Source organism: Xenopus laevis, chromosome 4L (assembly GCF_017654675.1).
Source record: "Xenopus laevis strain J_2021 chromosome 4L, Xenopus_laevis_v10.1, whole genome shotgun sequence".
Lineage (NCBI taxonomy): Eukaryota > Metazoa > Chordata > Amphibia > Anura > Pipidae > Xenopus > Xenopus laevis.
Genome location: NC_054377.1, coordinates 65,253,792 through 65,280,620, shown reverse-complemented (window position 1 = coordinate 65,280,620; position 26,829 = coordinate 65,253,792). Strand labels below are relative to the sequence as shown.

The following is a 26,829-nucleotide window of genomic DNA, read 5'->3' as shown; positions in this document are numbered from 1 at the left end:
ACAGGATACACATTAAATAATAAACTCTGTAGAATCCCATTATATACTACAGAGCCTATCTATCTGCTATGCAGGCTGTACTTTTTGTCCTTTTTGAGTTTTGAATGGCTGCCCCAATGTCTACACAGCAGCTGGTTTGGTTGTACAACAGTACATTATATTTTCAGTACTTAAAAACAATTTTGTTTTTTGTTGTTACGTTTCCTTTAACTCCCAATCCAAAAGGCATTGGTACAATTCCTGAAATCTATTTACAAAATGTGGCTGGAATGTGAGCCTGTAGTGAGATGAAGGAAGTGTGAGTGAAGGAAGCAGCTGTAGTTGTGATACAGTCAGCAGCTGCTTATACAGTAACAGTGTGATGAAATGCTTCCTCTCTAGAACTGTACAGCTCCCACGTGCATTTGCTTCCTAGTTACGAGATTTCAAGTCTCGCGCTCGCGAGACTTGGGGGTGACTTTCCTTCCGTGCGTAAGTGGCTCATGTGAGTGGGACTCAGAGTCGGGGGCCAAGGAGGTGGGACCAAGGTCGGTTCCAGAGTTCCGAGGGCGAGAGGGTCGGGTCGCACAGAGAGCATGGAAGAGATAAGTAAGGGCACGAAACCGCCGAGTTCCAAGGACGTGTCCAGACTTCAGGAAGAGCATGGAAAGGTAAACAGAAGGCGAGTGCATGTAACACCAGGGTATAACGACGGGCTTAATGTAAACGTGAGGACATCCTTATTGTATCCGGGGAGCAGGGGCTTATTCTCTAGCACAGGCACAAAAGCTCACAGTTACACTAACCCACACGACTGCTGCACATCAGACTTTTTTTTTTTTTTACTTCTAAACTCATCAGAGCTCATTGTTTTGTTGTCTCCGAGTTGCACTGTACATGGGCACTAATGCACAGAGCTGAGCAGCCAATAGGAAGGTAGCACATGAAACTGGGAAGCAACATCAAGTGAAAAGGGAAGGGGGATTTATTTTTATTTAGCTGTTCTTGTAAGTTCTTCATTTGTAAAGATTTCAGTAGAATATACAGTTGGGCATTATCTTAAAGGGATACTATCATTTCCAAAACACATCGGTTAAAAGTGCAGTTCCAAAAAAACACCAGTTAATAATGCAGTTCTAGCAGAATTCTGCACTGAAATCTGTTTTTCAAAAGAGCAAATAGATTTTGTTATATTCAATTTTGAAATCTGACATGGTGCTAGACATATTGTCAGTTTCCCAGCTACCCCAGTCATGTGACGTGCCTGCACTTTAGGATGGAACTACTTCTGGCAGGCTGTCATTTCTCCTTCTTAATGTAACTGAATCAGTCTCAGTGGGACTTTGCTTTTACTATTGAGTGTTGTTCTTAGATCTTCTAGGGAGCTGTTATCTTGTGTTAGGGAACTGCTATCTGGTTACCTTCCCATTGTTCTGTTGTAAGGCTGCTGGGGGGGAGGGGTGATATCACTAGAACTTGCAGTACAGCAGGGGCAGCTGGGAAACTGACAATATGTCAAGCCCCATGTCAGATTTCAAAATTAAATATAAAAAAATGGATTTCAGTACAGAATTCTGCTGGAGCAACACTATTAGCATCACTATGACATGTTTTGGGCAACATCACAGGTAATGTTTTTCTCCAGGTGTTTTACACAACATGGTAAATAGTCCCCTTAGTGTTGACCTCTATAAGAAATAAAAATTCCAATTGGCTAAAATGGACATATTTTTGCAAAAAAAACGTGTTCGCTCTTAAAATGCAGTAAAGCAGCACTATTAATGCAAACATCAGAGCACTTTTTGTGGCAGGGACAAACAATCTCTTATTAGTCAGGATCAAATATATATTAACTTGGTTATCTGTGTTCTTGTACTTGGGAAAGTTCATTGAAGCAGTGTTAGCGCCATCCCTTTAATAAACGATTCTTGTTTGCATTTGTACCTGCACCATTTGTCTACAATTAATAAACAGAAGAGCTATGGACAATATATATATATATATATATATATATATATATATATATATATATATATATATATATATATATATATATATATATATATATATATATATTTTGGTAGGCTGTGTCCAAATGAGCAGGCATATTTTTGTAAAGGTGCGTGTGAAGTGTAGCAAAACAAAAGGGTTAATTTGCAAAGAGTCATAAGCTTTTGTAATGCTGATTACTACATTCTCCCAAGCTCCTGATTAGAAGCCTAGAGCTTTAAATCTCTAAGCACAAAGTATAGAGTGAGATATTTTAAGAATGATTTCTGGATGCTTCCCATTCTCGTTTCTCTGTTACAATTACAAGAGCACAGACTTGGCTCATTTATTGGCATAGGGCAAATGTGCACTGGTCACAGCAACCCATGGCAGCTGGTCAGTTTGCTCATTGAGGGAGTTTACTGGAGGTAGAAAAATGAAGGCAAATTTCTCTCTTTTGATGGGGTTCCTAGATTTCTAGCTGTGTATTTTGCAAAATTGTGCTAGAAGCAATCTTTAAAGGTGCTAGGTTTTAGTGCATTTGTCACTGTATGTGTATTGAATAAGCCATTTAGTACAATCAAATTGCACATATAATATAGGTTTGCCTCCAAAGCCTTAGGCCCATTTTTTCTGTGCATGCTTTTGCCTTCCAGCATACAAAAAAAGTAGCCACGTGTAGCGTGTCGATATTGTTTTGACCACACCCATTTTGTGGCCACACCCCCTAATTACCATGTTCATTTTACAAAATTTGCCAGGTTATTAAAGTTTGAACATATTTCTGTGTTTTTTTTCTGTTATTACAGTTTAGCTAATGAAGGTACATTTCCCTTTAAGCTGTGAGTAACTTCTCCCAAGGGACCTGTTATCTTTTATTGTTACAATTACTTATTTGCTTATCTTGAAATTGTTACAAAAGTATCTGATATGCATCTGTGGCTGTTCTGGGCTCTCTGCCAAAAGCCAATTAAGTTGGAAACTTTGTTTCTTTTTCTGGCTGTTCAGTGCAGAGAAAAACTGGACTTTCCAGTACAAAAGAGGGACTGTCACTCTAAAAACGGGACAGTTGGGAGGTGTGCCTTCCAGTACAGTAGTCTGTGTTACACTGCCTAGCAATGTGCTCATTTAATTTTGCCCTATAAGCATGGACCCACATGAGTGGAGACAAATGCTTAACCTAGGAAAAAGGGTCTTGAATACATGCAAACGTTCTTTGTAGAGAGGCATAAATATTATGAAGTGATAATTATTTAAAGGAGAACTAAAATAAATATTGCTAGAAATGCTGTATTTTACATACTGAACTTAATATACCAGCCCAGTTGTTCAGCAGCTCCATGCCTTTAGTTTTGTTTAAGGTATCTTTTTAGGCTGTCATTTGTGTGTCAGTAGCACTACACATACTCTTTGTACTTTGGTCTGCTGGGTCAAAGCTAAGCTTTGAAATCTACAGACATTATCAGAAAGTTTACGTCTATCATAGTAGCTGGTTACTAATCGTAATCGAAAATTCACTGATTTCTGTAATGCCATGTATTGTATATATGATTTGTTACAAATGAACTAGAATTCACAATATAAGGTTTGTTTAAATGCTGTGAGGGAGCTTTTAAGTAAGGCATACATTAATTTCAAGTTCTTAAAGGGGACAGTTAATAGTGCTGCTTCAGCAGAATTCTGCACTGAAATCTGTTTCTCAAGAGCAAACTGATTTTTTTATATTTAATTTTGAAATCTGACATGGGGCTAGACATATTGTCGATTTCCCAGCTGCCCCATGTCATGTGACTTGTGCTTTGATAAACTTCAGTCAGTCTTTATTGCTGTACTGCAAGTTGGAGTGATATCACCCCTCCCTCCCAGCAGCCTTACAACAGAACAATGGGAAGGTAGATCTAAGAACAGCACTTAATATTAAAATCCAGGTCCCACTGAGACACATTCAGTTACAAACAGCCTGACAGAAAGCAGTTTCATCCTAAAGTGCTGGCTCTTTATGAAAGCACATGACCAGGCAAAATAACCTGAGATGGCTGCCTACACACCAATATTAAAACTAAAAAAAGTTCACTTGCTGGTTCAGGAATGAAACTTTATATGGTAGAGTCAATTGTTTGCAGTGTAATTTAGAAATAAAACCTACACTATAAATATCATGACAGAATCCCTTTAAGCACTTATGTTCTTATCCCTTTGGAAAAGAAGGTCATTAACCCCACCCCCTCCTTCCATTATGTAAATGCACATATAGCTATTGTGTAGAAAGTTTTGAGAGGACAGCATTAAGAACTCCTTGTCATGCTCAATACCTTGAATGCAAATGGGGTGATTCCAAATATATTACATGTGGCTCCAGACACTTTAAACATGATCAAACGTTTTGGGACCATGTGTCCCATCCCCCATTTGCCATTCTCCTTCTGTCATCATCACTTTCTCCAAGTGCCATTTGCCGAGCTGCATGTGCCAAATGTTTTTGCTTGCAATGAACAGACTAGCAAACATTGCAGTGTATGTCTTAGGTGAATGTGTTGACATGGAAATCCAAGCTTTGTTTCCTGTTGGCGAGATCCATTATAAAGGTGGTATAGAATGCCCATGTGACCAGGGCAGCCATCAGGGGGGAGAGTTGCGGCCCTGCCACGCCACACTTACTTGATTAGCCGGGCCCCCCATCTTTCTGAGAGCTGCTGACTTCGGGAAGTTATGGATGTTTAAGGGGCCCTGGCCACCAATTTTCTTTTAATGTGGGGGTGGGGGCCATGGCCACCAATTTTTTTTCCTCATGTGGGGTCCTAACCACCAATATTTTTTAATGAGGGGGGCCCCTGGCCACAAATATTTTTTTATGGGGGGCCCTGACCACCAATATTTTTTATTAACATGTGGGAACCCTAGCCACCAATATTTTTTTTTACTGTGTGTTTGGGGGGTGGACATGTAGGTGGGGCTTGCGGTGGGCACAGCCCAGGGGGTCCAGGAAATTTTGTCGTATGGGGCCCTGTGATTTCTGATGGCGGTCCTGCATGTGACCAGCACATTATCTGTTCATTATGGCAAAAGAAAACAAGCATAGGGAAGTTCTACCTTGGATTTGTTAGGTATACAAGTTTGTTGGCCCTGGGCCAGGGAGGTTAGGTAACTGAAAGAAAGTTCGAAGATGAAAACAACTGTTTGATATTTTTGGAATAAGTGGAGAGTTTTCAAGAAAACTGCGAAGCACAGGACAACGCTGTGAGTAGCCTAGAACCTGTATACAATGGGCAAGGCTGAGAGAAGCCAAAGCGGAGCTCAGTGTGTGCAATAGGCTTAATTGGCTCATAGCTACTAGATATAAATAGCTAAGATGATACATGCATTAGTGCCATAATGCGTCTATGGCCAGCTTTAGATGCAGTATGTTGGCCAATACAATTTATTGTTCACCTTTAATTCTAATTTTTGTATGATGTAGAGAGTGATATTCTGAGACTATTGGAAATTGGTTTTCATTTTTTATTATTTGTTCTTTTTTTTCTGGTTATTCTATACTGTATATTACTACAATGACTGTGCGTTCCGGGGTGAAAAATTGCATACTAAATTGCATACTAAATTGCATACCTCTGTTTTCAGACCTATGTACAGTTACTCTTCTTCCTGTGCAACACAATGCAAGTTGTGTAACAAATAATGCTGTGTCACACTGCTGTATCTTAATTCTTATGGCTGTAGCTTCTAATATACTTTTCAGAACAAACACTATACTACAGTCCACGCATGTGCCCCCAATGTGCAGCACTGTTCCAGTTATGTAACAGGCAACACTATGCCTAAAGCCACACTGTACTGCAATATAGTAACCGTTAATTGAAACCGTATGCATGCCAATCCTCTGTATTCTTCAAATATAAGGAGCTTTCACTTGGCTCTCATCATATACAACTCCATAATTCCAACCATAGCTCCAGTTACTCCTTAACAGGCCTGTTCAACGAAATTGTACAGCACCATTTTCCTTACATATTTCGTGAGCCTTCTCTTCCGTGATTAGTAAATTCAGTAACTATTTCTGTGTTTCTGGTGTTAAATAGTGTCAAAAGAGTGTTTATATTCTAGGTACTTTGCAGATGTAACTTTTTATTTTGTAATCCATTTTAGCAAAGCTGATGATAGTGAACATTACTAAGATTCTATGATCATAAAACATTTTTTTCCAGGAATTGTTCCTGCCCTGGAATTTACTTGTGGTTCCACATCACACATTGCTTTGTACTTTGTCTAAACCACCATTTGAACTTCTTGATCAAATTCCCATTAAAACTGATATCCTTCAAAGCTTTGTTTCATGTTGCAATTATTTCATTATAACCCTTTAAGTGGCATCCAATCTGGATACTGTTATGCCTTTTGTGCATCTTGTGTTTGGGCAAGTTCCACATCATTTCAAATAGATTTCAGTTACACACCTGAAGCAAGTTATTATTTACATTATTAATTTATATACAAACATTTTATTTACTGTTAAATGGAAATGCAAGTACCATTGAATTTGAAATAAACTGCCACAATGACCATTTGTACTAGATTGGCCTATAGGCAGCAGTTGCTGTTTCACAGTTTTGCAAGCTCCTGCATATATTCTCTCTGGTAGAAACACACTTCTTAACCACCACAAGTCTGTCACTATTGACATCAGTGAGGGGACAAAAGGGTTAACCTACACATTTCAGCAGTAATTCATGTGAGATTTTGCATTTCGCACCAAAATCTGTCATGCCTGCAGCACAGCATAGAAGAGGAGCAGTGGGACAGCGGATTCTCAGTAGAAGTTGTGGTTATCTGCATTTAAATTAACAACCACTATTAAAATCTCTCCAGCCATGTCAGCAGTTATTACCTAACTTCACTGTAACTGTATGGGATAATCGCCTTTTAAACCAGTGATCGCCAACCAGTAGCTCGCGAGCAACATGTTACTCTCCAACCCCTTGGATGTTGCTCCCAGTGGCCTCAAAGCAGGTGCTTATTTTTAAATTCCAGGCTTGGAGGCAAGTTTTGGTTGCTTAAAAACCAGATGTACTGCCAATCAGAGTCTCCTTTAGGCTGTCAGTCCACATACGGGCTACCAATAGGCAATCACAGCCCTTTTTTGACACCACCCAGGAACATTTTCCTTGCTTCTGTTGCTCCCCAACTCTTTTTTAAATCTGAATGTTGCTCATGGGTGAAAAAGGTTGGGGACCCCTGCTTTAAACACATACTGGAATTTGTCCTGCCACAACATTTTTTTTCACCACTAAAGCATATGGAAATGTAAAATGACGGGAAGTACCCATTTTTATTTATTATCCACATGTTACTTTAACCTCCTACTCAGTGCTGGCACTCTGCTTCCTTAAAGGGATACTGTCATGGGAAAAAATGTTTTTGTTTTTAAAATGCATCAGTTAATATTGATGCTCCAGCCGAATTCTGCACTAAAATCAGTTTCTCAAACGACCAAACAGGTTTTTTTAATTTTAATTTTGAAATCTGACATGGGGCTAGACATATCAGTTTTTTTAAAGATTTTAGCGTTTCTCTCCTCCACATGGCCAAATTTTTGGGATCTCTGAGGATTTATTAATTTTGATTAATATATTACATGAAGTTATCTACAGTGTGCGGAAAATAAGATCTTTAAAAACTTTTTGTTGTTGCAACTAATTATATCTATCTTACGCACTGCCATACATGGCTTTGTAAGCTTCTATAATTTTAAATAGTAGTGTGCGCTGCCGACATATATACAGACATATCAATTTCCCAGCTGTCCCAGTCATGTGACTTGTGCTCTGACAAACTTCAGTCACTCTTTACTGCTGTACTGCAAGTTGAAGTGATACCACCCTCCGCCCTAACAACAAAACAATGGGAAGGTAACCAGATAACAGCTCCCTAACACAAGATAACAGCTGCCTGGTAGATCTAAGAACAACACTCAATAGTAAACCCCAGGTCCCACTGCAACACATTGTTACATTGAGTAGGAGAAACAACAGTCTGCCAGAAAGCAGTTCCATTCTAAAGTGCCGGCTCTTTCTGAAAGCACGTGACCAGGTAAAATCGCCCACGATGGCTGCCTACACACCGATATTACAACCAAAAAAAAAATACACTTGCTGGTTCAGGAATTAACCAATGATAACCAATGGTAGTACATATCCTCTAGTGATGTGCGGTGGGCCTGAAGCCAGTGGGTTGGGCAGGTTTGGGCTGACTTGCTTGGCAGATACAGGGTTACATGTCCTCTAGTTATGTGCAGCCGGCCTGAAGCCAGCAGATTGGGCAAGTTTGGGCCGACTTGCACACATTATGTGTGGGTGGGTGCTGTGGCAACCGGCCCCACTGCCACTTCCATGCACTCTTTTATATGCTTGCGCCAGCCAGGCCCCACCCCTTTCTGTGGGGTTGGTGTAGGCGCAGGTATATAAGTGAAGGGGGGCACCTGGTTAGGGTTTGGTGGGGGTCCAGATTAAGGCGACCCACACATCACTAATGTGTCAATACCTATTTGAGATGGTGGTAGCATACCTGGTATTTGGAAACTTTATCTGAATATACCCAGTGCTTTATTTTGTGATTAAATGTTACTGATGAAGTGATCTTTAACATGAACAGGAACAAATGAACAAAGTTAATAGGATGACTTTGTATATAAGGACATCTACATTCAAACCAAGGTGTACAAAATAAAGACAGAAATGAATGGTAACCAAAGGAACCCAACACCCTAAAAGTTAAAATAAATAAATAAATAAAACAGCGATCAATTGCATTTAATAGACACACTACAGACAATGAAAATAAAATCATAGTGTTATGAACATTGAGCGAGTCATCATATTCGACTTAACATTGATGTACTGGCCCAACTGGCAACCTTTAAGGGTGGATCCTGGGCCAAACTTCTGTGCATTGTTCTTCCTTCTTGTGTCTTCTTCATACATATTTGCCCTTTCTAGTCTGCCTCTCCAGCATCATAGGGGGGGATAGGTTTTTAAGACTTAGGGCTGTGTTGAGAAGGGGCATTTGTTGGTCAGAAAAGGTTACCATTTGACTAGTGATGTGCGGGCCAGCCCGATACTGGTGGGACCCGTGGGTTGGACAGGTTTGGGCTGACCTTGCTGCTCTTCTTGCGTGTCGTGGTGAGTTCGGATTGCGCTCTTCTGCCTGCGACCTTAGACTGCTGGCTTCCATCTTCTGGCTTCCTCTTTTATAGGCTTGTGCCTGCCCCGCACCTTTTGTGACATCATCGCAGGGCTGCACAGGTCTATAAATGGAGTGGGGAAGCCGGGGCATGTGCGGGTCAAGGTTTTCTCGACCCTTCACATCACTATTTCTGAGCACTGTTGCAGTTGTATTTAGAGAGATGTTTCTAGATATGCGTGAGTTTCCCGATACCTGCAGGTCAGTATTTTATATTGAATTTGGGATGGGTGTTTTTTTTAATTACTTTCCATTATTTATTTTTTACTGTTTTTCCAAAATCTAAGTTTAAAGTTGAATGTTTGTGTCTCTGGAGTCTGGCAGCTCAGTAATTCAGGCGCAGACTCTGAACTGTTACAATTTTGCAACATTTAGTTGATACATTTCTCAGCAGCATCTCTGGAGTATTAGCAACTATTGTATCAAGTGTACAGCTGCCTGTAATGAAACCCAGAGATTCTGCTCAGCAGGGGCAGAGATAAGAAATGTATCCATTAAATGTATCAATTTAGAACAGTTTGTGGGGTCAGCGACCTCCCCGCCATAGCTGCTTTAGAAGGTGAAAAAGGACACTAAACACTTCAATATTAGGAAAATGGTCACAAATAAAAACTAGAAATGAATGGAAATTGTCGTTATTTCTGGTGATCTATCTGAAAACAACTAGTTGTTTGAAGGTGAACCACCCCTTTAAAATCCTTTCTCAAGCTCAGGCCTGTTTAAAAAGGAGCTAGTTCAGGTGGGTGCAATTATAAAATCATTCCTTTGGTTGGGGTTGGCTTGGCAGGCACTTATACATTTATTGGAGGGATATTCTGCTCTCTCTCTCTGGTTTTGATGACTTTAAATGGCTTATCACTTGTTATGGTGGACCATGCATATATTTGCATGTAAATGATGAATGAAACAATTGACCCTTGTGAAGCTTACTTTGGAGCCTTTATATTAAAATGCAAAAGTCAGATGTAGGAAGTTAATAGGAAGGAACAAGAAAGTGTTAAACTACAAAACGGCACAGAAGATATACTTGTCTAATGACTTTGTTGGAGGGAGTGGAAATAAGGTAATAATACTCTCTTTAACCATTTGATTTCAAGACCAAAAGGAGAAATTGTGCCCACAAATACAGTATTGGTTGTAGCTTAACTGCAATTTAATGTCCTGTATAAAAGGACTGAGGCCTGTGACCTTTTTGCATTGCCATATTGTCATTGAACGCCTCAGGGAGTTCTAATATCATTATATTTTACATTAGTGGTTACATAGTTCATTGTATACTGTAGGAATAAAAGCCTGAATGATATCAGTGCTGAGCAATATATTGGCACTCTACAAATACATGTTAATAATAATTATACAGGTATGGGACCTGTTATCCAGAATGCTTGGGACCTGAGGTTTTCCAAATCTTTCTGTAATTTGGATCTTCATTCTTTAAGTTTACCAGAAAATCATGTAAACATTATTAAACCCAAAAGGCTGGTTTTGCTTCCAATAAGGATTAATTGTATCTAAGTCTGGGTCAAGTACAAGGTACTGCTTTATTATTACAAAGAAATAGGAAATAATTTTTAAACATTTGGATAAAATAGAGTCTATGGGAGATGGCCTTTCTGTATTTCAGAGCATTCTGGATTATGAGTTTCCGGATAATGGATCCCATACCTGTAATAATACCTCACAAATTGAATACTTGGATGTAACTCTCCTCAGCATCATGCTGCAAATTCCCAGTGTGTATTGAAACCCCTCTGAGCTGTGGACTTGTGTTATTCCAAATGGATAGCTCCCACCTGGTTTCTAGCAACTGGTGATTGGATTTTTTTGTAGCCTTGCTGCAAAGCAGTTTAATATTTGAAATTACTGTCATTTCCTAGAGGCAGTGGAATTCACCTACAATTAAACATACGCTTTACAGATCTTGGGAGATATTTTATACTTGCAAAAGGCAAACAATGCAGTGGTTTGTTTTCTTTCATGAAATTGTTTTAAAGAGATGCTTTCGTGGGAAAACATGTTTTTTTCAAAACGCATCAGTTAATAATGCTGCTCCAGCAGACTTCTGCACTGGAATCCATTTTTCAAAAGAGCAAACAGATTTTTTTTATATTCAATTTTGAAATCTGACATAGGGCTAGACAAATTGTCCGTTTCTCAGCTGCCCAAAGTCATGCGACTTGTGCTCTGATAAACTTCAGTCACCCTTTAATGCTGTACTGCAAGTTGGAGTGGTGTCACCACCTCCCCCCCAGCAGCCTAACAAAAGAACAATGCGAAGGTAACCAGATAGCAGCTCCCTAACACAAGATAACAGCTGCCTGGTAGATCTAGGAACAACACTCAATAGTAAAAGCCAAGTCCCACTGAGACTGAATCCGTTACATTAAGTAGGAAATAATAGCCTACCAGAAAGTAGTTCCATCCTAAAGTGCAGGCACAAGTCACATGACTGGGGGCAGCTGGGAAACTGACAATATGTCTAGCCCCATGTCAGATTTCAAAATTGAATATAAAAAAAAATCTGCTTGCTCTTTTGAGAAATGGATTTCAGTGCAGAAGTCTGCTAGAGTAGCACTATTAACTGATGCATTTTGAAAAAAAAACATGTTTTCCCATGACAGTATACCTTTAAATAGTTAAAATCTTTTTTATGCCAGTTAAATTTTCTATGTGTTTTGTTTTTGTTTTTCAAATAATCTATACAGTTCTCCACTGGCCCTTTTTGGTGAGGGGAAATTCTTAGCATCTCCTTTCCTAGGGGAAAACAATATTTATTTTTCTTGCAAGGTAAAAACAAATAGTGCCTAATTCTATTTCCAGAGGCCCAAGTTGAAGAGACATTTTAATTATTCTACTTGAGCTACTTCACCTTCAGCATATCATACAGAAGATAAAATTAATTTACAGATTAGATTTAGACATTGCTTGAGAAATGCTAATGCATCATTACCAGGACAGATTTTATTTTCTCGGCAAATGAAAACATGTAATCAGTGTTCTCATTCAGACCCAAAAAAGAAATGGTAAATGGGCTTCTTGAAACTAATCTAAAAAGCCCTTTGCTGGAGACAGTTTGTAAGACTCTCATAAAAGAGCCGAGATTATTTCTGTAACCCAACACAAAGAGGTTCACTTACCAACCCACAAAGTAGCACCTCTTAAGGCACATCCACAAAGCACTTCTGCCTATGGGATTGGTCAAGCTATGCTCTGCACCTTGCCCTAGATCATGAGTGAACCACAAGGTACAGAGCCCAATGGAGCTTGTGCCTCTATTACCTATCTTGCATATCTGAGTGAATAGCAAACTAGTGGGCATTCCAGGGGATGTCTATGTGCCTCTCATCTACTGCCTTGTCTGTGTGCTCCATTGTATGTCCTAGGAGGAAATATATTATATGGAATCCTATTTGACATTAAATCCTGTTTAAGCAATTGTTCCATCAGTGTGATTAGACATCAATTGATGTTAACCTATCCAGCATGTGTCCTTATTGATTTTAAAACAATTCTACTGAGTTTTAGCCATTTTAATCCCTATAAGTAGTTTGCTCCACATTATGAAAAAGACCCCTCATGCCTATAAATAAAGTTGACAAAGCACAACCTAATGCAGTTTTCAATATATAGTTGGAACTACAGGTAAGGGATCCATTATCTGGAAATTTGTTTTCCAGAAAGCTCCGAATTACGGAAAAGGCCATCTCTCATAGACTCTGTTTTAATCAAAATAATCCAAAATTTAAAAAAACTATTTCCTATTTCTGTGTAATAATAAAGTAGTACCTTGAACTTAATCCAAACTAAGATATAATCAGTCCTTATTGGAAGCAAAACCAGCCTATTGGGGTTATTTAATGTTTAAATGATTTTCTAGTAGACTTAAGGTATGAAGATCCAAATTACAGTAAAATCCATTATCCGGAAAACCCCAGGTCTCGAACATTCTGGATTATTTAATTAAAATGGACTCTATACAAGACGGCATTTCAGTAGTTCTGATCTTTTTGGATAATTAGTTTCCGGATAATGGATCCTATATATGTATTGTTGGATTACGGCAAATCTCCAGGAATAGAAGGTATAACTGATGAATGAAATTGATGGAGATAAAAAAATGTGATATTGGTTCAGGAGGGTAATAAATTATTGTGAAGTGGAAGAAAATGGTGGCCTTGCATTTTATTACCCTCAATAGCAATGGCCCCTCCAAATGATGGTGCATACAAAGGATTGTTTTTAGAAATACTCAGTATACAGCATACATGCCTTTAAAATGCACACAAGGCAAAAACAATTTAGATGGAACATAATTTAGCACTGGTGAATATAATGGAAGGTGGACTGGGTACAATTTGTAATGTGCATTTAGGTTTAGAGCTGAATACAGATCTGTGTTCCACATGTAAAATATATTTTGTTATGAAACTTCAAGTGTAATTCTCCTGAATCTGTATACTGGTGCTCGTTAGTGATCTGATTTTGTTCCTATCAGCTCTGTAAAAATATAATCGTACTTTTCAATGTTTTGCTATTCCATATAGTAAGAAGGGATGCACTGAATCCAGGATTCAGCCAGGATTCAGCCTTTTTCAGCAGGATTCGGTTTCGGCTGAATCCTTCTGCCTGGCCGAACCAAATCCTGATTTGCATATGTAAATTAGGGGTGGGGAGGGAAATCGCGTTACTTTTTGTCACAAAACAAGGAGGTAAAAAATGTTTTCCCCTTCCAACCCCTAATTTGCATATGCAAATTAGGGTTCGGATTCGGTTCGGTATTCGGCCGAACCTTTCGCGAAGGATTCGGGGGTTCGGCCGAATCCAAAATAGTGGATTCGGTGCATCCCTAATAGTCAGCAGCATGCTACATACCATAATGTCTTACTGATCATTTGAAAAAAGCACAATATAAGTGAGCTTCATATGCGAGAATGGATTTAATACCTTTTAATACCTTTAATATCTTTTGCAGAAGTTTCTAATAAAACATGCAAATAGTCTTTTGTTTTGTATGAGTTGGAAGCATTTAATTTACTGCCCTCTAGTGGTGCAGATAGAAAAGGCAGATAATAGTTACTAAACTATATTTACAGTGCAAAGGTAAATTGTAAATTAACAACTAAAATGACATTGTAAGTCTTGTACCACAAATAGTGTAGCAAGTGTAACCTTAAGGATAATGACAGACATTTCTGTCCACATTATCTGCATAAGCTAGAGGTACTTTAGAAATCGGTAATGTAAGGCAGTAAAAACAAATATTTATAAACAAGGGTTTCTACTGAAATGCCCATGCTGTAAATGTTATATTGACAAAACCATAGGTCCTTTTGAAAAATGTTCTAAGAAACATCACCATTAAGGGTGCGTTAAAAGCTGCTTCAGAAGGGAAACTTGGGTCCCAGTGAATTACAAGTTGCTTCACATTTATTTACTAAGGCTCAATTCCTACTTTTGGAACTGGAGGGTTAGGATATATAGAGGAAAACTGTATTCCTATAGTAGGTGATCGTGCCAAGCTGATTTGCAAGGGCACTCCCCAGCATGATCAGGTTAAATGATGGCAGCATATGGCCACCAGCAAACTCTCCAGGGCAGAATCGGTTATATATGTTAGCATGTGCTGTACTTAAGTTTTAATGTAGACATCACTGCCTAGTTAGCACTTTAGCTTAAAAATGTTCTCTTTCCTTACTAGCTGCTTGTTACAAGTAAACTAGTAGACAAGAATAATGCAACCATTAATTGAGCTGTGCTTCTGCACTGAAATGACAAGCAAGTGGGAATGTCATAATTAAACCGTTGTGGCGATGACAAGTCTAGGGGCTTTATTACACTATAGTGAATGGTGAAATGGAGTAAAAAGATACACATGAGGAGTTGAGAATTGGCCATCGGATGATGGAAGGTAAAAAAAAGGCATCTTAGCAGGTCTGCAGCTTTATAGGGGTTATTTATTAATGTTGAGTTGTGTTTTCCACATTAATTCAAGTTTTTGAGGTAATTTTTTTGGTCAAAACTCACATTTTCAGGTTAAAAAAACCGAATTTTTTCAAGATTTATTATTCCCCGACCCTGGAAATAGTTCAAATCCGAAAATACACAAAAAAAATCCAAAACCTGTTGAGGTCATGTAGGAGTTAATGGCAGAGGTCCCTTGAACCATTTGAAGATGTTAATAGCCTGCATGATGTTCGAGTTTTATCTGAGCATTTTGCCTTAAAACTTTCACAACCCAAACTCACAGAATCGAGTTTTTTCCAGTCAAGTTTTTTTCTTAAAAAGAAACCATTCGAGTTGTGAGTTCATTCCAGATATAAAAACTCACTAACATTTGACCTTTGATAAATAACCCCCTATGTCTACTAAACACTCCTAAATGAAATAGCTACCTCCTCCATTCTTAGCTGTTGCATTTAAGCTCTGAGAATTTGTATTCTAGAACTTCTGCATGACCATGTTTCTGTTCTGCTTTCCTGATCCTTCTCCACAATGTTGAGGTGGACACTTTCTTACGTTTGCTGCATTCAAGTCATTAGAATGAATGCCATGATCCTTTCGGAACCAATCTGCCGAATATTGCAAAATGTGCCACATAGAGACTCCCAAATGCATACAAAAGTCCTTAAAAAGTCCCTAACAGGATGTTGCCCCCAGAAAACCATATTCATGTATAAGTACAGATACTGCTGAGTTTTTAAAAAGACATAATTGTCTTCGCTACTTCAAACTCGTCATTTGTGGTTTTTACAAACAACTCAAAAAAAATACAGTATTGAATTTCCCACATATTTACGAGTTCATCCTAAATCTGAATTCCACCAGTCTTCTCAAAAGTTTTATTTTACCCAATATACATAGGATTACAAACTACATTTCATGTAGGGTCCTTTAAATGAAAATATAGAGCAAAAAAGTTACACAAGCTAATAACTGCCTTTTAAACCCGAGAGCTAACTTACATGCCCAGATGGTTGAATAGTATTTTGTATCAGGCAAACTGATCAAAATAGGATTTCTATGGCCAGCTATAGAATACCACACTCGGCCTACACTCCTCTCGTGTTATAGTGTTACCTATAACCATGGACTGCTTTAGAGAGAGCAATTCACAGAGGGGCCTTTTCTACTCCAATATATCAATATGACCTTATTTACAATTGTTTTGCTCATTGTTCTCTACTTGAGCTGTTTCTTTTAGCTTTTATGGCTTTTTAAGCAAACCATTGTATATGGGGGCATTGATATGGGGAGAATATGTTCATACAAATGTATTGGTCATTAGACTAGAGGCATTAAGAGAAAATGATTGTACTTATCCTTCCAAAAGGCCAGGACATTCAATGGCGATCAGATTCTGAAACCCAGGCAGAATATGCAAGTCTTGGTTCATTGAGGTAGAAAAATCACAGAACTTAAAGATGCGTTAGTGTCTTATGCCTTTCTTATTAAAACTGTAATAGTATATTACTTGGAGGCGAGTTTTATTTGTATGAATATTGCTTATAGAAAGAACATATGAACTGCTGTCATTCGCCCTATCTGTCAAAAAAATATGCTTAATTTACATATTTGCTAATTAAAGTAGCTTCTTGGAAACATTAAGTAAAATATCTTCTGTAACCTTTATCGCTGTAGTTAATGGATATAGTCTAGCAAATCTCATAGACGACCCTTTAAATAATGTAAATGATTATGAATATGTAACTAGTTAATATGCAGCCATGAAAGGATTATCATGCTGAGGTTAATGAACACTCTGCTCTTACAGTTTTCAAGGCTTCTGGCTCACATCATGCATGGACAAGCATAAGTTTGAAGCGGATGTTACCTTAGTTTTATTATAGATTTTAGTACATGTTTCATATATTATTTCTGTGATGTGTAGAGAGGGGCATGCAGTCAGAAAGTAACAATGGACTTTTGAATATTGTTAGCGGGGTAGCATTATACCTTGATATTTGTTTTGGGTTTTGTTCTTTTTTTAAATTTTTTTATTTTTGCATTTGTCTAGGCAATAAGAGAATATTTAATAATAATATATGTTCTGTAGCAAGCATTATTTACTGACCCATTATTATATTACAATAATAATTGCAATATGATATTATATTGTACAGTTACATCACACACACACACACACACACACACACACACACACAGAAACACACACACACACACAGAAACACACACACACACACAGAAACACACACACACACACACAGAAACACACACAAACACACACACACAGAAACACACACACAGAAACACACACACAAACACACACAGAAACACACACAGAAACACACCTGGTTTTGCTTCCAATAAGGTTTAATTATATCTTAGTTTGAATCAAGTACAATGTACTGTTTTATTTACAGAGCAAAAGAAAATAATTTTTTAAAATATGGATTATTTGGATAAAATGGAGACTATGGGAGACAGCCATTCCTGTCTTGTGAGCTTTCTGGTTTTATTTTTTTATTGCCTTTGTACATTGTAATAAAAAGGATCTAAGGCTTTAGAATAAATTCCTGACCATTCATATCACAGAGCCGAGGTGGCATGCTAAAATATGAATCAGTGAGAGATGACATTGTTTTGTGTTGTTATCTTGGTGCATTAGAAGGATTTGATAAAGTATTCTGCTTCAAAACTAACATTAGCCAGCCATTGCTTTGACAAATACAAATGTGTAACAGGGAATTTTGGAATCTATAAGCTTGTGTTCACGCTTCTAGTGTATTGATACTGTTGTCTTTTGCTCCATTTTAAGTGGTTATCTTTTTTTTTTTTTTTTGATGACAGGTGGTCAGCAGCTGCCAGGAAACAATCCAGCACTGGTAAGAGCAAAATAGAGATAAAACCCAAAATGCCTATTCTATGTTATTTTATGTGTGCCTTTACTGAAGGGGGTGTAAAAATATTTTCTTACTGTAAAAATGTTTCCCCACACATTAACTGATGTTTTGTTTACATAGTTCAGAAGTAGGTTTGCTCTATTATTAGCACATGAACACAGACTTGATGAGACCAGTTTTATTTTTTCGTAATATTTATATTGAAGTTCTCCCCACCCTTCCTCCATTGCAGTAATAAGCACTTTTAATTCTAAAAGTTAAAAAGCTACCTTTGCCTATACACAAGTGTGTGATATTTTCAAGGCTTGGATTTGTTATTAAGAAAGAATTGCTGCTACTATGGAATCACAAAATTGATCACAGTGGTCAGAGGTCCTATATGAAAACATATTTTTTTAATTCAGAATTTTAACTTTTTAGGTAGCGGCACAAGTAGAGATTCCAGGAGGTTTGTCCGCCTTGTAATTTATAGTTCTGTGGACTGCCTATAATAATTGGAATCCTCCCCATTGATTAAGACTGTAATGACCTGGAATTGAGTTCACCTGTGTCAGACAATCGTTACTTAAAAAGTGGCAGTCCCTAAAAGACCTGAAATCAACATCCATTACACTGTAGGATATTCACACGAAAGTGCTAGTTACAAGTACATGTATGTATGAAACCACATATGCACAGATAATAATACTTGTCACCTGGAAATGGACTGAAATTATTATTTTTATTATAGTATGGCTATTGACACATTTATAAAACATTAACATATTCATCAGGTCTGTACAATAAAAGGGTGTATGCATGGATCCTGTACATATTGCCTAGCTTGATGTCTTAATCTGGATGATTAAATATGATTTAATTATGTTAATGTTGACCCCAAAAAACGCATCCTTTTTTATAATTATTCAGGAGGAAGGTTGAAAGCGACTATGAATCACTTCAGGAGAGGCTACGCACGTTGCCAGACAAGCTGACGTATGAAATCATGGTAAGTAAATATATTTTCTCCCTGGTTTATTATTAGTTACGTTTTATTTACAACATGGAAGGCAGTTTGCAAACTCCAAAAAAAAATTGCTTAATCTGCCATTTATTTGCATTTTGAACCCTGCCTTCCTTGCTTTTTGCTGTGCACCGTTTCAAATCACAGAAACCTTGGACCACCCCCATGAATACAGATCTACTTTTGTTGTATTCATAAGGGGTTGACAGAGTAGGCAGGTAGGCATCCCCTCTCCTGCCTTCTCATTAAGATGTAGAAGATTTGGAGCGCCGGCAAAGGCCTTCTTGCAGGTGCTAAGCATGGGTATGGCCTGTGCATGATCCAGAGAAGAAGTGTTCTCTCCCCTCCATTTCTTGCACTTCTCTCTGGGGTCATCAAAAGGGGACTGAGATGAATTACTCCACCAGAGTAAAATAAAAATCATGTGTTACACATCATTTTTATTTTGTTTATTGTATTTGATGTTCATATTAAATTTGTAATAGGTTACTCCTCCTGACCTTCTTTTGGTATGTTTCATTGTTTTCACAGGTGCCTTTTGGCCCTCTTGCCTTTATGCCTGGAAAACTTGTCAAAACGAACGAAGTTACCGTTTTGCTTGGGGACAGTTGGTTTGCTAAGTGCTCAGCTAAAGAAGCTGTTGGCCTCATTGACCACAGGAAAAAACGTATGTATTTTAAAGTATTGTGTGTATTTTTCAAAATAAGCAATTTAGCATGGTTTCTCTGTGCTACATGTATTTTCTTTTCTTTTTCTGCTCCTTAGCTATTTTGCTGGGTAACAATGTAGGAGAAATATTGGTACATGACCTCCTTTCAAACTACCTCTGCTTATTTCAGAGGAAGGATGGGAAGAGAAGGATATAGGAAAAATACAATCCATTTGAACTATATTAAATATTTTATAAAAACTACAGGCATAGCAATATTAATAAGTTAAGCCAATGAATTGTAGGAAGCTTTTTATCAAAATGGGTTAACTGATATTTGGGTAAGACAGAAACCAGTTTGGATGAGTTTAATGACTGAGCAGTAAAACTCAGGAGACTGGACAGTGTTATAAAGGGCGGGGTTTCTACCTACATAAAGATTATTTTCTTGAGGGGAAAAATGACCATCAAGATGGCTAAAAAAAGAAGTATCAAGCACACAAAGAGAAAAATTGTCAACACATGGTTTGCCTTTAAAAATAATTATTACAAAAAATGAGGTGTTAGTACCTCACGTTGACCAAAATATGTAAGCTCACGTGCCATGTCAAGGCTCCTCATTTTTATGTCCTACATTATACGTTAGTATTCTAAATTTGTACTGCATTTAAAATCAAGTCCCCCTGCAAACAGTGTGTGAGTAGTAAGACCAACAGTGCACTTACCCTTAACTCAGAGGCTGTTTTAAAGGCTGATTGGCAGCTAAAGGTAATATTTGGCTACAATTTGTATATGACGCACAGAAAGAAATCACCAGCGTTCAGTCTAACCCACGCTGTGGGAATGATTTACAATTGAACTGAAAAAAGTGTTTGGAAGGTGAAGAACCTCTTTAAGTAAGGGACCTACTACTCTTTGTTCTAGAAGTAAACTAAAGCAGAACACACAAAGGGGCCGATTCATGAAGCTCGAGTGAAGGATTCGAAGTAAAAAAACTTCGAATTTCGAAGTGTTTTTTGGGCTACTTCGACCATCGAATGGGCTACTTCGACCTTCGACTACGAATCGAACGATTCGAACTAAAAATCGTTCGACTATTCGACCATTCGATAGTCGAAGTACTGTCTCTTTAAGAAAAACTTCGACCCCCTACTTCGGCAGCTAAAAGCTGCCGAAGTCAATGTTAGCCTATGGGGAAGGTCCCCATAGGCTTGCCTGAGATTTTTTGATCGAAGGATATTCCTTCGATTGTTGGATTAAAATCCTTCGAATCGTTCGATTCGAAGGATTTAATCGTTTGATCGAAGGAATAATCCTTCGATCGTTCGATCGCAGGATTTGCGCTAAATCGTTCGACTTCGATATTCGAAGTCGAACGATTTTAGTTCCTAGTCGAATATCGAGGGTTAATTAACCCTCGATATTCGACCCTTCATACATCTGCCCCAAAATGTCTCATAGATTATTACATGAGGAGATTTTGGCAACACAACAACAAACAAGGTTAGTAAAGAAAGTGATGAAGAACCAGATCAGTTAATGTGTTGAGGTCCCCAAAAAGCTTAACTGGGCCCTGTATAGCTATCTTAAAGAATGTTATCAAAAAGTGCTTCCATGTTTTAATACTTAAGTACTTGAAGAATTTTAAATGAAAAAGACAATTTAAAATGATTTTTTCCTCAAAAATATAAAATGGTGGTTTATGGTTTGCTGGCAATTTTCTGTTGTGTTTTATAGGTTATTCATGACTTTTGTATATTGTAATGCAGTATTTTACAATTAAATCATATAATGTATATTAACAATTTCAAATCAGTGCCTCCATCCTGAGCAATGTATTTTTGTACATTGTATGGCATTCATTGTTAGTCTATACTTAGGCTAGTATGTCTGCCATGTACTCAAATAAATTAACCTAGCCTCAGGTATGCCAAGATACATCCTAGAGAATCCATAGAATAACTTGCAGCTGCAAACTTGTACATTACCTGTACATTATGACAACCAGTTTTTGTTTGCCACATATATTTAAAATAATTGAAATAGCCTTCTGCCAGCCAGTCAAATGCTGTAATCACATGAATATGACTAGCTAGGATAAGGCTATTTTACTTTACTTTTCATACGGATGACTGAATTCCTTGTGTGCTGTTACCCTGTGCAAAGCAACGTTGCAGGTACTTGAAATTATACTACAAACTCACTGTATTCCTTCATGCATTATTTTTTCCCTGTGGAATAGGCAGGATGTTAATCAAACTTCTGAATGCTTAAATTTAGAAGTGAATGCTTCTTAGAATTTATAAAACTGCCACTGGGGAATATACAGTTTATTTCTCTTTATACTGCAAATTGCTCCGCTAATGTCTTAAATAGAACGAGAGCAATGCTAAATTTCACAAATCTACATCAATAGTATGTCATGTATTTGTTTTTCTGCATTATATAATGAATTACCTTGAAGGAATTCTACTGTATACCATGCAGCCATTTGGGAGGCATATACAACAAAAACAAAGGGCTTGAAACATGTTGTCTTTGGCACAATAATAATGGTTGAAAATGACTGAAAGTAACTGATTAATAAACAGTGGAAAAATAACTTTAAACTCAATAGAGGTACATACTTCAATGTCAGTTATGGTGAAATTTGAGTGAATGTTTATCTGTCCTGTTTACAGCTATCTGTTCTATTGTAGGGCGACTCAACCTTATTTACAACTGAATACACTGAATACATTTTGACTGTATATATAAAATAGCAAATGGCTGCTTCAGCCCAAGAACATTAAAAATGCTGTTAAAGAATTTCCTAGACATTTATGGAACCGTACTTACTTCTCTGTGGCTGCATGAGCTTAATGTATGACTTTCTTACACAGTATAAATTATCAGTGATTGATTAGTTTAAATCTGATCCTATAGTTGAGATCCACAGATTTGGCCAGATAACGGTAAAACAGATGACTGAACACTGCAGTGCAAGTACTCATGTTCATTTGAGAAAAGATCTCTGGGTAGTGATTGGCAAATCTGACCTATTACTGTCCCCCTCATGAAGACTTTTTTTACTTCTATTATGATCAGCAAAAAGTTAAGGTGACCATACACGTTATAATAAGAGCTGAATGTCAGATAAACATTTATAAACAATAGAATACTACCTTTATCTGACGATTTAGCAATATCCCTTGCTGATTTTCAGACGCCTTGAAATGAACCTGATCAAAAATTTTTGTCTTGGCCGATCCTCGAGACAACCACTATCCAAGTCTTTTGCTGATATTGTTTGCCTTGTTTGCCACCATACTTGCATCTGTGCATTTATGGTCACCTTAAAACAGTATTCACATGAACATTTTTAAAAATCTAGGAACATTGGGCCCCTTACATTTCCAACTTAGGACTTAATGTATTTTTCCTTTTTGCATGACTGCTCTTTCATATCCCAGGTCATACCTGATTATGATTTGATATTGCTATAAATATGCTTGTACCAGGGGGCCAATCCATATTTTAATGGACTTACTTGGATTACTCCCCTTCTGGTTTTAGCATTCTCCACCATAGTCATCTCCCATCCCTCTCTTTTACTTTTACATTTTTTTCATGTATTTATTGTTTTGAATTTGTTTTTTTAACGAATGGTGCTGAAACTCATCATTTTTTTACCTCAGTACCCTCCTTTTTATAATTTTTGCACCTGGCTATTTGGCCTTTTTTTCCCTAAAAAATTCCTTTTTCTCTGTAATATTAAAACAGTACCTTGTACTTGATCTAAACCAATATATAATTAATCCATATTGGAAACAAAACCATGTTATTGGGCTTATTTAATGTTTACATGATTTTCTAGTAGACTTAAGGTATGAAGATCTGAATTAAGGAAAGATACGTTATCCAGAAAACCCCAGGTTCAGAGCATTCTAAAAACCAGGTCAACTACAAGAGGTCCTCTGCACTCAACCCATTATCAATATATTTAAACAGCGACATTTTGTGCATACTGCTACTAAAAAATGCCTTACCCTTTAAACAAAACAGGGATTGTTTGTCCATATATTGCAATATATTTAAGCTGGCCAACTACGTCAAAGTCATCCCATATCTGGCCAGTCCTACGCTTAATTTTCATCTGATTCATTAAGAATTCAATTGCTTAATTATACATTTTACAAAGGGACTAACTAAGTTTTACCTGCAACTTACTAGCTGCTTTCAAAGTAAAACTCCCAAACTTGGCTGCCCTTTTATTAGACACCAGTGGGATCACCTGACTATAGCTGGAAAGGGTGGGAGCTACAACATGGAGCTGGTCACTGCTCCTGTATAACTATAACAAACAAGGGAAAGTTGTGCTCACCACTATTTTTTAAAACCATTAGGCGGGGGTACATTCTAAAAAACAGGTCCCATACCTATATTTATTTTTGGGATGTTACCAGTTCTTACCAAATTAGAAAATGTTTGTTATTCTTGTGGGCTAAAAAGAAACTAAAGTGGGCCAGAAATAGGCAAGCTAATGCAATGGGTGTACTGTTAAATAAACTTATACTATTGTATAAACTTCTGTGACCATGTAACCAGTGCTTTTGTGTAAGATGAATCTTACAGTTAATCTTAATTAATCTTTTTTTTTTTTTTAACATTCTGTCAATCCAAATCCAGAGTTATATTACACAACAGGTGTATAACAAAATATTCAATAATACATGCAGTTTAGTAATGATGAGTGGAACATTTAAATGTATTAATAAAGTTTAGTCTTTATACATAATAATTTGCCGTTTGGACAAGACCACTGCTGTCTGAGTGACGGACGCTTGTCAGTTCATACTTCTCAGAAATCTTGTTATATAAACTTTACTTTGTCAAGGGTTTCCTACCTGGCAATGGCATCAGAGTCAACTGCTGTTTGTCCAAGTAACTTTCATTGTATGTAGTATACATAGGTCATTCCCCAGTACCTTGCTGTACTTATGTGGAAAACATACATTTTAATGAATATAGATTTTATTTATGTTTACTATTTTTTTTTGTAACTTGTTTTTATTGTAAGCGATAAAGTAAAATCACAAGAAATATTTGTATATGTTTCCATAAAGTAGATAATACAGTGATTACGACATCAAATATAAAACATTCGAACAATTTTCAAAACAGTCAGCTCAATTACAGTAAATGGTATGGGAAATAGATCCTATGGGGGGGGGGGTTTAAGTAGGAGGTTATGTTTACTATTTAAAAAAGTATAGTCTACTTGATCCAGATCACTGCTTTCACTTAGAATGATTTAGCACGTGTGTCTTTGAGGTCTGACTATGCATACTCTACTTTTAGTTATTTGTAGTATAAATGGTCTAAAATTTTCTTGGCATGATACCAGTCAACTTTTGAAGCATGGACTAGTAACTTCCTTTGTCTTCCACATCACATCCCCTGGTATTCACAGGTCTGTCTGGAAGACATTTGTTACAACCATGGCACTGTCATTTTTGTCTCATGATAAAAAGGCCATAATTGCATCCTTTCTGTTTTACTGCACTGCCTTCCAAAACTTTCTAAAGATCCATTGAACATATTAAGCCATTAAAGTTCTTTAAAGACTTTGAGTTTATTCTCCATAAATAGAAATAACAAGCAGCGTTGCAGCATAAATATCCTGGCAAAAAATGTTCTCAACTATTTAGCATAAGAAAAGAAATCATCTAGAGAGTAGCAAGGATGAAAAAAAAAAAATCATGATAGAGCAAATTACCAGGATTATTGTAATAAGGGATCACAAGCATGTCCTCCATTGATTGATTGATATATAAGACATGCATGAAAATCAACAAAAAGTCACATTCTGTATGGTTAATAAACCTAAGGAAAAGAAACGGTATACTGTTCCTAGGACAAACATGTTAAGTTACTCTTATTACATCCAAAGAAATCATTAAAATTAGCAGATACATTTTAAAGTTTTCAAAGATTTAGTATGCTATCGATGGGACTTAGGATCCTTTTACTCATTAATAAATCACCTAAAAGTGGTATTGCCTAGTTTATTTTTATTTTCTGTAAAATGTCTTTTATATACCCTCATTTCCTTTCAAAAAAGGTGCCAAGATGACGTCATAAAACCCAAAAAAGTGGGTACATATATCAGAACACAATCACTTGTATTTTAGGCCCCAATGCGGGCCGAAACGTTGGTTTCACGAGTGATGACTCAATAAACACATTTTTGCTTGAAGATTATTGGAGTGCTGGTCCATATTTGAATTGTATATTATACTTCTTTGACCAAGCACCCGACATCGAAACAATCGAGTAAGAGTGCGGGTACAGTTGGACTATATATATATATATATATATATATATATATATATATATATATATATATATATATATATATATATATATACACATATATATATACAGTGCCGTAACTAGAGGGGGGCGGGCCCTGGTGCGTGACGTGCAGCCGGGCCCCGTCCCCCTCCATACACACCCCTGCTCCCCCGGTAGTTCCGCCACTGTGTGTATATATATATATATATATATATATATATATATATATATATATATATATATATATATATATATATATATATATATATAGTCAAATACAAGAGTCCTCTGCACTCAACCCATTATCAATATATTTAAGACAGCGACATTTTGTGCATACTGCTACTAAAAAATGCCTTACCCTTTAAAAAAAACAGGGATTGTTTGTCCATATATTGCAATATATTTAAGCTGGCCAACTACGTCAAAGTCATCCCATATCTGGCCAGTCCTATGCTCAATTTTATCTGATTCATTAAGAATTCTATTACTTCATTATACATTTTACAAAGGGACTAGGTATTACCTGCAACTTAACTTGCTGCTTTCAAAGTAAACCTCCATACTTGGCTGCCCTTTTATTAGACACCAGTGGGATCACCTGACTATAGCTGGGAAGGGTGGGAGCTACAACATGGAGCTGGTCGCTGCTCCTGTATAAACTATAACAAACAAGGGAAAGTTGTGCTCACCACTATTTTTTAAAACCATTAGGCGGGGGTGCAATGAGGCTGTGACCACAAAATACATATAGTCAAATACAAGAGTCATCTGCACTC

General features: G+C 37.2%; 1 protein-coding gene across 2 annotated transcripts in view; it reads left to right on the top strand.

Annotated features, from left to right (window-relative positions):
- The first annotated feature begins 434 nt into the window (after positions 1 to 434).
- uri1.L (URI1 prefoldin-like chaperone L homeolog) overlaps positions 435 to 26,829 on the top strand; it is a 45,745-nt gene continuing 19,350 nt past the window's right edge. Inside the window, 4 exon segments of one of the 2 annotated variants that reach the window (NM_001093262.1) lie at positions 435 to 650; positions 18,010 to 18,044; positions 18,972 to 19,050; positions 19,597 to 19,732. In NM_001093262.1, coding sequence (NP_001086731.1) covers positions 576 to 650; positions 18,010 to 18,044; positions 18,972 to 19,050; positions 19,597 to 19,732 — 325 coding nt within the window. In that variant the 5' untranslated portion in view covers positions 435 to 575. 2 annotated transcript variants of the gene reach the window in all.